At 43.3% G+C, this 14,183-nt stretch overlaps 2 protein-coding genes across 5 annotated transcripts in view; both read left to right on the top strand.

The window, feature by feature from the left end:
* Position 1: 1 nt before the first annotated feature.
* Positions 2-2,098, top strand: ACYP1 (acylphosphatase 1). 3 transcript variants are annotated; one of them, XM_048852256.2, is made up of 3 exons: positions 2-126; positions 562-657; positions 1,644-2,098. In XM_048852256.2, exons 2-3 carry the CDS (start codon positions 574-576, stop codon positions 1,857-1,859), a joined length of 300 nt encoding a protein of 99 aa, XP_048708213.1. In that variant the 5' UTR covers positions 2-126; positions 562-573; the 3' UTR covers positions 1,860-2,098. The 3 variants fall into 3 exon arrangements, with proteins under 3 accessions (XP_048708213.1, XP_074985882.1, XP_048708212.1); XM_075129781.1 differs by lacking the exon at positions 2-126 and adding an exon at positions 159-176 and having other exon boundaries at positions 559-657; XM_048852255.2 differs by lacking the exon at positions 2-126 and having other exon boundaries at positions 292-657.
* A 1,518-nt stretch (positions 2,099-3,616) lies between these two features.
* MLH3 (mutL homolog 3) overlaps positions 3,617-14,183 on the top strand; it is a 37,524-nt gene continuing 26,957 nt past the window's right edge. Inside the window, exons 1-3 of one of the 2 annotated variants that reach the window (XM_048852230.2) lie at positions 3,617-3,915; positions 5,102-8,490; positions 14,025-14,123. In XM_048852230.2, coding sequence (XP_048708187.2) covers positions 5,172-8,490; positions 14,025-14,123 — 3,418 coding nt within the window. In that variant the 5' untranslated portion in view covers positions 3,617-3,915; positions 5,102-5,171. The remainder of the gene's footprint in view (positions 3,916-5,101; positions 8,491-14,024; positions 14,124-14,183) is intronic. The other variant, XM_048852231.2, reaches the window with a different exon arrangement.

Here is a 14,183-nt window from a genome sequence, read left to right as displayed (position 1 = left end):
TCAGCTCCGCTCTATGGTCTGGGGCGGCTCTGTTCCCGGCTCTATGACCCGACGGCGGCAAAAGCTGGCGCGCGCCACAGCGGTTGGGCGGTGCTAGTTCTCGCTCTGGCGGCGGGTCCCCGGCGGGTGAGTCCGGCGGGACCCGCGCCCGAAGGGCTCCGACCCGTCTCCCAGCCCTGCTGCTTTATTCGTGAAGTTGCGGACGGGGACAGGTCGTGGGCGGAGCCGAGACGCCTGCCCGAGGGGGCTGGCGGAGGCGTGACCCCGCCCCCAGGGCACGGCGGGGAGCCGGGGGCAGCTCTACCTGCCTGCTGGGAGCGCCGAGTGGCTGCTCAGTGGCTCCTCCTTGGGCATGGGTCCTGGGACTTTAAGCTCCAAATAAGGCGCGGTTCCGGCCCGCCTGCTCTCCCCCACCCTCCGGTCACTCCCTCTCTCCCGAGCCTCGTAATGCAGCCTCAGGGGGGCCCTGCGGGAAGCCCGTCTTGCCCGCGTGGGTGGGGAGGGCGGCAGCGGCATCCCCCTGGATCTCTGCTAATAGTCGCCGCTTTGTTTTTGTACCAGGCCTGCGTCACTATGGCTGAGGGCGACAGCCTCATCTCTGTGGATTATGAAGTCTTTGGGAAGGTCCAAGGAGTGTTCTTCCGCAAGCACACCCAGGTGTGTCTGCTGCAAATGTTGGAGCAGAGGGCGAGGCTGGCAGCTCAGCCAGGATGGGGCTGCTCAGGCACCTTGATCTAGGCACCATTGGGCGCAGGCTGTACTGAACTGGCATCTGCATTTGAATCTCAGCACAAGCTGGGCCTGAGCTGCTTTTCCCAAGTTGGCATTGGCCCTGTCTGCCCTGTAGCTGCTTATGTTTCCCCCTACTGCTCTTCTATGTTTTCTCCTTTTGGGGTAGCTGCAGGAGTCACCAGTCTTGCCTTCTGGATCCATCATTTTTGGGGGGAGAGGAGTGGGGTGGTCCAGATGTTGGGTTGTGACTTGCTGAGGACTTGTCACACTAAATAAGTACAGCCCATTAAATTCCAGCTGCTGGAGTAAGAGTATTGCCTTGGGACTGGAGTGGTCTAGCTATTGCTGACCCTCCTAGAGAACAAAATCTGAGTTAAATTTTGTACTTTAATGAAAAACATTAACATTCAAGGCCAGTCTTTTCCTTTTGGAACCTCCCAGCCTGGGGAGTCACCTTACCCTCTTCCTGGTCAGCCAACATTCTGTTGTGATCTCCAAATGGTCTCCATCACAGACTCTTTCCATCAAAGGTCCCAGAGGCTTTTGTGAGGCTGCTGGGTCATTTGTAAGTAATTCAGCTGAGACTGAGTCACTAGCATCATGGCTTTTATAGCCACAGCTGTGTTTTGTTTGGAATCTCTTGACACTGCCTATTGCCAGTGACACCTGGATTGTATTCCCTAGGGGTAACTCAAGGGATGTATTGCAGGAGCTGTTTTCAATGTAAAGGTGTTACAATGGATAACTGGATTAATCCCAAAATACATTCTGTCTGGCTATTCCATGGGATCTCTCTTATCAATGGCTTTCCCATGGTCCTCCCTGGGGACTGATTCCTATAAAAAGATGTCAGTTTGTGGTCTGCCTTCAATTCAGATTAATCCCATCTTCATCTCCCATTTCCTTTCTAGGCTGAGGGTAAGAAGCTGGGGGTGGTTGGCTGGGTCCAAAACACCGAAGACGGCACTGTGCAAGGACAAATCCAAGGTCCCAGTGTCAAGGTACGGCAGCTGCAGGAATGGCTCAGGAAGACAGGAAGCCCCAAATCCCACATCGACCGAGCAGAATTCCGCAATGAGAAGAAGATTGTTGCACTGGAGTACAGGAACTTCAGTATTGTGAAATAACTAGACAGAAAGCACTGAGAAGGGAGTTGAGCTCTCAAAAACTTCCCCACCAACCTTTACTTGTTCAGTCAGATAGTGTCCAAATACAGAGAGCCCTTAGTTTTATCTTGTTACTCTTCTAATTTATTGTCTGTTTGTTATACTATTTAACCCTGAACCTTCCTGAATCCCATGGGCAGGAAAACAGGCAGACTAGAGGGTGAGACTGCCTTTAATAAAGGGATTGTTTGGAAACCCAACCTCTCATATCTGAATTTATTTGTAACCATTCAAACTCATTTTGCATTTTAGAGAACACACAGTCAGTATAGTATCCCATCTACTTCACAGAAGTCACATAACCAGCCTCGGAATTGATGCCTTAGAGGGCAGAACCATGGAATTTTGGCTTCTTCTAATACTAAATACTATTAAAGAATCATTTGCCTCTCTTTATTTTTTAAATTTCCAGTTCTCAGAAACATCTGTTTTATCTTCCATCCAGCAATGACTTGTAGTTGGCAGTTTCTGTTCTTTTGGGTGCCTTGTGTGTACTTCACACCAGCATCATTGATGTTTTTGGGTGATAGTTGGCCAAGCTGGGGGAAAGCTTTTAGTGGTACTGCAACAACACCACCTGCAAGGGATATTGCTGCTGCTGCTTGTGATGTTTTTCAAAATTTATGAATGAATATAATAGGGCTGGTGCAAGACCAAAAGCCCTAGAACTTGAAGTCTTCTCTGTCCCCTCAGATTGGTAGAGTAGTAGCACAGCATGCCTTGCTGCTAATTCCTAGGAGGGAGAGGAGAATTCAGTCTGTGTAGCCAATTCAGTCTTTAGGCTCTATATTGAGACTGCCAATAAAGTGGTTGATTAAAACCAATTGTAGTAGTGGTGGTTTTGTCATGTGGGTACTTGGCTATAAGCAGGTAGACCTACCAACTCCTTTCACAGGTGGAGCTGCCATAATGGGTTTGAAATAGGACCAGCTTTTTGGGTTACCATATTGTTATTATTTGGCATGCATCCGTGTGCAATCATGGTATGCCATTATTATTACTTCATTCAGTTACGCTGAAACCTAAGATTTTTTTTGTCCCATTTGCAGTAAACTTAACCTGCCCACTACTTTGTGTGAGCCCAGATTGCTGTGTGGTAGACCCTGTATGCTGCCGCTCACCGAGATTTTAATACGCTACCATTTGAGGCACGCCAGCATAGAGGCAGTTGGGCCTCCAGTCAGTGTTAACATAGGGAGAGGAAGGAGAAGTGAATGGGGAATGTAGGAGGAATGTGCTTCTGGCCCTATATGGCTAGTGACCTCCAACCCATCTGCACCCTCAAGGGAACATCCTGTCTGCTTACTAGATATTTATATGGCATCAGTCACCATCCCATTTTAACCCCAACCTAATTTCTCATGCTACCCCTTCCCTTGTCTGTGTCTGCTCAGCTTTCCCAGAGGCACTGCTGCTGCATTCATGAGACTGTTCAGGGGATGGTAGGGGAATCAAAGTGGGCAGCCTTGGACACACACCTTGGCCATGCCCCACTGAACAAAACTGACAATATGGTGCGTTTGCCCACCACAGAGGACGGAGCCAGTGGGCGGTAATCAACTGACAAAATAAGACAGAAGGGGCCACCCTCAAGAAAGACTACAACTCCCAGCATGCACTGAATCATGTTGCAATGTATGTTGGGAATTGTAGTCACCTCCGGCCTGCCATTGTTTTTCCCGCGGCTCCACATATCTTCACTGCGCATGTGCCATAAGGGTTTCCTCTCGCCGCCTTTGTTCCCTCGAACTGGGTCTGGGACGGCTACCTTGCGAGCCGAAGAGCTGCGGCGGGCGGTTGGTCTGTCTCGCGCCCCGGCCTTTGGTGTGGAGGAGGCCCCTCCCCCCTCAACGGGTTCTGTGGGACTGTGCGGGGACATTTTAATTTAGTCACCAAAATGCAGCTGCCTCTCTGAGCTGGTATAGTGGCGGAGGGGCTGGGAGGCCCCTGTTTGGCATTGGCAAGGGCCGGGCCAGCACAGGTCCTTCACGCTGCTGCGGCAGGGGAACTGTCGCTTGTAAGTTGCTAGACTTCATCCCTGGGGTGGCTGAACTGTTTCCCTTCCTTTCCTGCCTGGCATTCGGGGCAGTGCCCTAGCGAAACTGGGCACCAAACTCTCCCAGCAGAGAGCCATAGCTGTAACGTGCGTCACACGGGCACCTGCGTGGCACCTTGGTCTCAGTGTGGACCTGTTGCAGGTGCTGGGGCGAGTGACCTAGGCCTGCCCAAACCAAAAAGCCAGTTGGTCATAGCCTGTAGCGTGGACAGGGCCTAACTGATTGCACTGACGCCTGTGACTAGGCTAAATCCTGGGATCTGGGCCATGATTGAAGTGGATTGAAATAGGAAGGGGAGCACTTGCTGTACCCGCCAAAGAGGAAGGGAGCTAAGCGGGAATGCTGCTCCTCAAGGAAGAGAAAGGAGAGGGGCTTCCTTCTGCTTTTAGCTCAGGAGAGGGAGCTGTGCTTCCCCAATCCCCTTCTCTCTAACCTGTAGATGTGAGATTCAAGGGAAAAGTATACATCCTGCTAAACACCACAGGTGATGAATGAATCAATGTGGTATAAAATAATCATAATAGAAAGAAAAGCTTAATTTATTAGACCTCCCACCACCACCTTTGAGCCAGCCCATGTGCCAGTGGGGTTTTATGGGAACTGCATCTTCCCAGCTGGATGCATGTTGGAGTGTTTCCAAGGATAGATGCTGCCTGGCCATGGGGAGGATGGACATCCGGAGTCCACTTGAAAGCAAACAGCAAAATAAGTTTATTGGATGACAAGATGTTAAGAGGGCTTTGAGCCTCGCTTTTGGTGGCATTGGGTACCTATTGCTGAAGTTACTGGCAACTGGTGCTTTCCCCGTGCAGGTCATTGATAGCTTGGTTTTGGTTTGTGTGTTTGGATTTTCTTTTAGGAAGTATGGGAGTAGGGAAAGGAGTATAGTGTTAATAAGGATCATGAAAATGGGGGCACTTTTTATTTTTTATTGTTGCACTTTCATGCCTAGGGCACTGGCTGATGCCTGGTCATAGCCAGGGCAGGGAAAGTGAGCACAGAAAAACGCTCTGAATACCAGGAAAAAATTAAGGCATTCATGGAGGCAAAATAAACTTTTTAAAATGGTAACTTTTTATCCAGTAAATGTAAGAGATTTTCAAACTCTGAGCTTTTACTCTTTGTCCCTTTGTTTTTTTTTTACAGGGGTCTATTTCAAAGGAAGAGGAATGATATTCCTGAAATTTCTTGGGTTTCTCACCTTTCTGCTTTTGCCATGATCAAATGTTTGGTGGAAGATGTACGCACCAGGTTACGCTCTGGAGTGGCCATCAACTCACTGGCCCAGTGTGTTGAAGAGCTTGTCCTCAATAGCATTGATGCTAAAGCAACATGCGTGGCCATACGGGTGGATTTGGAAACTTTCAAGGTCCAAGTGGTGGACAATGGCTCTGGGATGGGGAGAGAGGACCTAAATAAAGTGGGTAATCGATATTTCACTAGTAAGTGCAATTCAGTGGAGGATTTAGAGAATCTGAAGTTCTATGGTTTCCGAGGGGAAGCTGTGGCCAGCATAGCAAATATGGCCAGCATAGTGGAAATTTCATCCAAGACCAACAATACAGTGAAAACCTTTATGAAACTGTTTCAGAATGGGAAAGCACTGGAAGTCTGTGAGGCTGAATTGACTAGACCAAGTGGTGGAACAACAGTGACTGTGTATAACCTGTTCCACCAGTTACCAGTGAGGAAAAAGTGCATGGATCCCATGCTGGAATTTGAGAGGGTGAGGCAGAAGATAGAGGCTCTTTCTCTCATACATCCTTCCATCTCATTTTCCTTAAGAAATGATGCTTCCTGTTCTATGATGCTTCATCTACCAAAGACAAAAGATATGTGTTCCCGTTTTTGTCAGATTTATGGACTGGGAAGAACACAGAAATTACGAAAAATAAATTATACATCTGGGGAGTTTGAGTTAAGTGGCTATATCAGTTCTGAAGGGCATTACAATAAAAATATGCAGTTTTTGTTTGTGAATAATAGACTGGTTTTAAAAACAAGATTGCATAAACTCATGGACTTTTTATTAAGGAAAGAAAGTGTAATTTGCAAGGCAAAAGGTGGCCCTGCCAACAGACAAATGAGTTCAAGTCCTGTTCGGCATCGTGGCCCAGAGCTCTATGGAATCTTTGTTATCAATGTGAAGTGTCCTTACTGTGAATATGATGTGTGTCTGGAACCTGCAAAAACTCTGATAGAATTCCGCAATTGGGATGCTCTTTTAGCTTGCATTGAGGAAGGAGTGAAAACATTTTTAAAACAAGAACACTTATTTGTTGAACTGTCTGGTGAAGACATAAAAGAATTTAATGAAGACAATGGCTTTAGTTTGTACAGGACCGGAACTCTGCATACTGCACTCTCTGAAGTAAAGAGCATACAAGACAATTTTAAGAAAACATGTGATGATATTGTAGATTCCTATGAAACTTTTAATTTGCAATCAAAAGCTGTCAAAAGAAAAGTGACTATTCAGGAAAAGTCTTCAGATCTCATAGGTTCAAATGGTAATGCTGGAGAAAAGGAAGTCTCCCCAGGTCTGATCATTGCTGAACCAGCTGACGCAGCGAGTCCTCTGCTCAACAAAGAAGGCACCAATTCTGATTTCTCAGAATCAGATATCTCAGAACAAGAGCCAAAAGAGTTCAGCAATCCCAAAATGGTGTTTGTGAGCCGCAAGTCTTCAGAAAATCTCTATGGGGAGTCCAGGTCAGAAAGAGTAGAAATAGACAGTTATGCTAAAATGCCACATTGTACTGAGAATTGTGTGGAAGATGCAAAAACACAGGAGGACAGCGCAGCTCAGAAAAGCAGCATCAACATTGCCTTTGGAAATGGTGTCACTCAGGGGCAGCATGAGAGAGTTGAAGATACAGCTGATGGACCAGAACTTCTTTGGGGGAGAGTATTGATGGGAATGTCTGATGTGATGAAAGAAGACAGTAGAAAAAATAAAGGGCCAAATAATGATGGTGGAGGAAAGGTTGTTAGATCTGTACCACTGAAGTTGTGTTCCACAGGCCTTATAACTCATGTGATGCAAAATCAGCCACCGCGTGAACAAACTGAAATGAATTGCTCATTAAACATGCATTCTAAACCTGGTCCTGTAAGTGCCAAGGACATATTTGGAAACAAGATGAGCTTTTCAGTTCAGAGTCTAAATGTTCAGGATATTTCTAGTATTTTAAATAAAGAGTATACTACACTACCCAATAGAGAAGTATGCAGAGCATATGCATATGAGTGGTTAGAAAATGAGACTGTATCAGGCCAGAAGAATGAGGAGGTAGCTTCCATTACTGCACGAGGTAGAAGGGAGTGTGTAACATCACACACTAGAGAGTTGCTTCCCGTCACTTCCTTGAGTTTTCCTCATAATGAACATAATCCAAGCAACAGAAGGCAAATGGTTGAGCTATCTGTTACGCCCAGAACTCAAGCCTATAAGAAGCTGAGTTTGTCCATACAGTTGGGGTCTTTAGAGCGATTCAGGAGACATTATGGGAAGGTCAGGAGTGTTCCATCAGTATCTATTCCAGAGAAGAGGAGTGAATTTGAACCTCCAGATGTTCTTGGTTCTCTAGCTGATCTTGACAGCTTGAAGAATCAGAATAACAATTTTGAATGTGTTAACATTTGTGAAACTCAAGTTCTGGAACATGCTGATTGTAATAATAGTTGCCAAGCTGGTTGCCTCCTTTCCTTGGAGAGGTCTCAGTTCTGTGGGAAAGAAACTTTGTTAGACAGAAAAGCTCCTTGCGTGAGAGAGAGTCCTATGACATTGACTGACTACTCTCAAATAAGAAGAAAAGACCTAAGCAGCAGTAGATTACTGGGATCACTAGCTTCTAAACTGTCCAGAATGAAGGGTGACCACAAGGAAGTTTTAGCTACAGAAGTTGTGGGACAAGTTGATGAACAATTCCAAACAGATTCAAGCAGAAAAGGTGACACATTGCATCTTTTGTCTCAAACTGATGATTTTTTGCAGAGCTCTTATCAAATGTGCCAAAGCACCTCACAAGAAGCAGGGATAGACGATTACATCCTTGCGTCTGCCTCTGATGAGCAGGATGCTCCCTCCAAAATGTATAGTACAAGAGGAGGGACCATGGAAAATGCTCTGAACCAGTCACTGCTCATCAACACAGATGGGGAGTACATGGCCCCCACAAGCAGTGGTTTGGCATTACAAAGTGAAAAGTGTTATTCTGAAGACATCTGTAAAGATGGAAAGATTGTGGCTGTATCTTCAAAGCAGACTTCAGAAGCCACTGAGCTTTCCAGTGTAACTTTTTCAAGTAGTTTGGAAGTACTTGGAGATGTCAAAAATGCAGTTCAGTCTAAAAATGAGGAATCAATATTGTGTTCTGTCTGGATGCAACACTTTGATGTTTCACTGGGTAAGATGGTATACGTCAATAAAATGACTGGACTAAGCACCTACAGTACTCCTCCAACTGAAGAACTTCAGGCTGCTTGTACTAAAGATATAACTACAATGGCTGTGAATGTTGTCTTACAGAGTGGTAAGTACAGGATGTTTAATTTTGTTGCAAGGAAAGAGTGATGCAGATAGTTTGGGTCCTCCTAGCAGTGTAAAACGCTCTTTATGGCAATGCCTGCAATTTCCACACTGAAATAACTATTGTGTCACATGAATTAGTTCTGTAGAAAACAGGAAAATGTTGATGGCAATATGGAAATAGTACAGTAGATTCACATTTTGAAAAAGGTATGAAAATAGCATACTGCTAGCAGATAACCACCCGGTGTCACCCTGCATCATGCTCTGAGAATTCTCATGATCATGACCCATTTTGTCGTGTATAAAGTGAGAGACATATTTGAAAGTAAGGGTACTGGATAATCACGGCATTTATGAACCTCCTGCCTTGGGCAGTCATGTTCCTAAGGACATTTTGATACCATCAATACAAGAGACCAATATCAAGCTGTAAAAATCAGGTTTTGTTCAACTCTTTTACTGGATTTACATCGAAAGATAAATACTAAATATCTACAGTATGAAAACAAGTTCTCTAGTACTGCTGGAATCAAAAATTACATTGTTTCTGTAAGATGGTTGTTGCCAATAGGAGCTCCAAAAATTCAAAATTTTAATTTCAATTTTTATTTTCAAATACATTCCTCAGTTAATTTCTGATTAGAAGCATGTCTTACCATGAATTCTATCAGAACCTTGTGCTGAGCAAAAGGGGCAGTTTCTTGCAACAGTAACTATCAAGCTCTCTTAGGGCAGAGGTGCTTCTGAGTGCTATTTTGAAACGACACAGAGTGATTCTGGGACCTAGCCTGATAATGCACATAACACGTTGTCTGGATTAATAAACCAGTCTCTGTGATTGGAACCTCATGATACCAGCTTATGATTTCATAGCCAATAGAGTAAGTTCATGTTCAGTATTCAAGCATAAGTAGAGTGAGAAAGCCAAGACAGTGCAATGTTCAGGCTTTATACCTTTATCCACTTATATCATACGCACATCTATCAAGCACTTCCTGAAGGTAGAGTTCTCTAAGTTCCTAAACATCACCATATACATTAACATACTATAATATCTCCTACCAGGAAGCTATTGTAACATCTGTTTTGTTTAGTTTAGTTGAGAGAGCAAAATTAAACATGAATATTGTAACTTGCTTATGTATTTAACATTCTGTTACACTGCCTTAAAGTCTATATAATCATATATAAAAATCAACTTTTTTTTACTAGCTTCCTTGGGAACTAGGGTATTTTCCTGTTCATTTGGGAAGGTAGTTATTTCACACCTTCATTTTATACAAAGTCTTATGTATTCCTTTCAGGTTATTTGATATTGGAGCAAATGCGAGTCTTTCTTTTGACAACAGGAGTTTGCCTTGTACTTGGTTCTTCTGGTGCCATGGTGTTTTGAGGGTCTGTTCTGCTATCTATCAGTTGCTCATTATCCCATGTTCCTTCCATTTCCTGGAGATTTGGGTTACTTTTCGTAATAATCCTGATAGCAGAGCGGGATTGTAGTATACTGACTGAAACATTCCTGGATGGGTTGAAACAGATTGGCGATCTAACCCTGATCCCTCATGTGGCCTCTCTGACTTGTATTTTTCCACCATGCAAGACAGTTCCTTATTAGTAAACTAAGTATTAAGATGAGTGGCCGTAGATTGTCAGTGCTGGCACGCCTGAATGTAGGGTAGGGAATGGGTATTTTGGGACCTGGCAGGCTTTACTGTGGCCCTTTCTGTTCTTTCAGAATAACCCATTTCAGTTGTGGTAGTTTTGGAAATAATCCTTGTTGATTAAAGCAGCAACATACTCTTAATGAGCTCTGCCTTTGAGACGCTCCAGTAGTGTCAGCCATCCTAAAAGTATTCATTGCTTTAATGTCTATGCAAGTACAGGGTACACCACCCCTCCCTAACACAGCACTTATGTACGTAGCCGGGGCCAAAGAGGAGGCAAACCACACCAGGGTTTGAAAACCTCTATTACTCTCACTAAAGAGCATAAACTAGTTACTGTTCATCAGTCTCACATCTATGGAAAGTCATTCAATAGTCTGATGGTATGAGATTGGTCAAGATGTGGACCCTGCAGAGACCACAGGTGTGATGGAATAAATGAAGTTAAAGAACACAAAGAGTGTTCAGAGTTTGAAACATGTAGTGCTCTGCTTTAGCCTAATTCTAAATCGTATCTACATTTCTGTTTCAGCTTCATGTACGCACTTGTGTGCAGTCCACGTTTTCCAGTTCAGCTGCATGTAGGCACTTTTGTGCAGTCCACATTTTCCTTTGCTCCATCACTTTGTTTTTCTCCTTTCTGCATATATGAGAAGCACTATACCCAACTCCTTCAAGCATAGTCTCTCTGTAAATGATGATGATTTATACTACATAAATGTATCTTCTATCTAGAAGGATCCCAAAGTGCTCTGCAAACTGACTTAGAGGAATCTCTTCATCCAACACGGAAATGCAGCCTTCCCTAAATGGGACAGGGGAATGCAGCAGCACAGCATTAGCAGCAACAGTATAGAGCAATTTAGGATCGAAAGTGAAGGAGAATCCTGTATCCAGTTGAAACCACAGCAGGAATTCAAATTATTTATCCAAGACAACCCCATGTCTTATGAAAAATAATAATCATAAGTGCTCAAGAACTTTGTCTGTCTCATCTCTGAACATTAGACACCATGCTGGGTTATTGGTTCAGCACGGATGTGGATGGAAGAGCCCCACCTATTAAATCACCAGCACTTCTTTTTGCAGCCCCAGAATATTCCCTTAAGTACTAATCAGGCCTAATTTAATTTGTGAGATCTTATAAGAGCCCAGCTTGAGAAGCGTATACACTATGGGTCAGATTTTTGAAGGTATTTAGTAGGGCTGTCAATTAATCACAGTTAACTCACGCGATTAACTCAAAAAAATTAGTCATGATTAATCGCAATGTTAATCGCACTGTTAAACAATAGAATACCAATTGAAATTTATTAAATATTTTGGATGGTTTTTTACATTTTCATATTTATTGTATTCAGTGTTTTAATTGAAATAAAAAAGTGTACAAAAACAAAATAACGTAAAACTTCAGAGAGTACAAGTCCACTCAATCCTCCTTGTTCAGCCAATCGCTAAGATAAACAAGTTTGTTTACATTTACAGGACATAATGCTTCCGTCTTCTTAGAATCATAGAAAATTAGGGTTGGAAGAGACCTCAGGAGTTCATCTAGTCCAATCCCCTGCTCAAAGCAGGACCAACCTTAACTAAATCATCCCAGCCAGGACTTTGCCAAGCCGGGCCTTAAAAACCTCTAAGGATGAAGGTTCCACCACCTCCCTAGGTAACCCATTCCTGTGCCTCACCACCCTCCCAGTGAAATAGTTTTTCCAAATATCTAACCTAGGCCTCCCCACTGCAACTTGAGACCATTGCTCCTTGTTCTGTCATCTGCCAACACTGAGAACAGCCTAGCTCCATACACTTTGGAACCCTGCTCCAGGTAGTTGAAGGCTGCTGTCAAATCCCCCCTCGCTCTTCTCTTTTACAGACTAAATAAGCCCAGTTCCCTCAGCCTCTCCTCAGAAGTCATGTGACCCAGCCCCCTAATCATTTTTGTTGCCCTCCACTGAACTCTCTCCAGTTTGTCCACATTCTTTCTGTAGTGAGGGGCCCAAAACTGGACGCAATAATCCAGATGTGGCCTCACCAGTACGAAATAGAGGGGAATAATCACTTTTCTCGATCTGCTGGCAATACTCTTACTTTTGTAGCTGGCATTGCAAGGTATTTGCATACCAGATATGCTAAATATTCGTTTGCCCCTTTGTGCTTCAGCCGCCATTCCAGAGGACATGCTTCCACAAATAAAAATGCGTTAATTAAATTTGTGACTGAACTCCTTGGGGGAGAATTGTATGTCCCCTGTTTTTATGTCCCCCCTCTTTTACCTGCATTCTGCCATCTATTTCATGTAATAGCCATCTCAGATAATGCCTCAGCACATGTGGTTCATTTTAAGAGCACTTTCACGGCAGATTTCACAAAATGCAAAGAAGGTACCAATGTGAGATTTCTAAAGATTGCTACAGATTCGACCCAAGATTTAAGAATCTGAAGTGCCTTCCAAAATCTGATCGGGATGGGTTGTGGAGCATGCTTTCAGAAGTCTTAAAAGAGCAACACTCCAATGCAGAAACTACAGAACCTGAACCACCAAAAAAGAAAATCAACTTTCTGCTCGTGGCATCTGACTCAGGTAATGAAAATGAACATGCATCGGTCCACACTGCTTTGGGTTATTATCAAGTAGAACCCGTCATCAGCATGGACGCATGTGCCCTGGAAGGGTGGTTGAAGCATGAAGGGACATATGAATCTTTAGCACATCTGGCGCATAAATATCTTGCGATAGCAGCTGCGACAGTGCCATGAGAACGCCTGTTCTCACTTTCAGGTGATATAAACAAGAAGCGGGCAGCATTATCTTCTGCAAATGTAAACAAACTTGTTTGTCTGAGTGATTGGCTGAACAAGAAGTAGGACTGAGTGGACTTCCAGGCACTAAAATTTTACATTGTTTTATTTTTGAATGTAGTTTATTTTGTACATAATTCTACATTTGTAAGTTCAACTTTGATAGAGAGATTGCACTACAGTACTTGTATTAGATGAATTGAAAAATACTATTGCTTTTGTTTGTATATAGTGCAAACACTTGTAATCAAAAATAAATATTAAGTGAGCACTGTACGTTTTGTATTCTGTGTTGTAATTGAAATCAATGTATTTGAAAATGTAGAACCATCCAAAAATATTTAAATAAATGGTATTCTATTATTGTTTAATGGTGTGATTAATCACGTGATTAATCGTGATTAAGTTTTTGAATCATGCAATTAATAGTGATTAATTTTTTTAATCACTTGACAGCCCTAGTAGTTAGTTGCTTAAAGATGCAAATCAGTGGGAGTTAGGCATCTGGTGGTTTTGAAAATCCCACTAGGCACCTATCTGCATCTTTCAGTACCTAAATACCTTTAAAAATCTGGCCTGCATCTCTGTGTCTATCAGTTTCTCTTTGTAAAAATATTTACATATATTTCATAAAAAGGACACAACATAACCATGCACTGTGTGTGTTTAGTATTCACTTCATTTTGCACAGAAATGTGTTGTATTACAAATATACTTCTTTCTGTGTTCAATGTTTCAGTCTTCGCTCATATCCTTCATTAAAACACACCTCTTCTGCCAAGCCAGCTAATATTCTCCCAGTCACATTAGAAGTTAGGTTATTAGGTACTTACATTAATTTATTTTAAATGAAGTTCCCTATACTAGCTTCTGATCATTCAGAGCACTGTGTTATTATTCTTCATTGCTGACTTCTAGTTCTATGGGTCAGGAATAATATCTTCATTGTTTGTACAGAACTGCGCACACTATAATAATTTAGTTAATAAAAATATGAAGAACGAGGCTCTAGAGATGTTTGAAACTTTGTGTCCGTTAAATTTGCAGCAGTAAATTTTTGTTATGTGTTTAGGGTTTCAGTGCAGGTGCCATCCTTTTAGAAGTGAGCTTGTTCTACCCTTCCTTCCTAGACCTCGGGAAGAGAGGATTCTGGCAAGCCAGGATTTCAGAGGTAGGGTCATTTTGCCAGGACATAGAGTACAGTGAAAAACAAACCAAAGAACTCTGCCAG

This window comes from Caretta caretta, chromosome 6, assembly GCF_965140235.1.
Source record: "Caretta caretta isolate rCarCar2 chromosome 6, rCarCar1.hap1, whole genome shotgun sequence".
Lineage (NCBI taxonomy): Eukaryota > Metazoa > Chordata > Testudines > Cheloniidae > Caretta > Caretta caretta.
The sequence above is the reverse complement of the archived record's forward strand: the minus strand, read 5'-3'. Positions and strand labels throughout refer to the sequence as shown.

Excerpts from the sequence above, each read along its gene's own strand:
- ACYP1 (XM_048852255.2), top strand. The coding sequence starts at position 448 with ATGCAGCCTCAGGGGGGCCCTGCGGGAAGCCCGTCTTGCCCGCGTGGG. Across the intron at positions 658-1,643 it reads TCTTCCGCAAGCACACCCAG|GCTGAGGGTAAGAAGCTGGG; the intron begins GTGTGTCTGCTG and ends TTTCCTTTCTAG.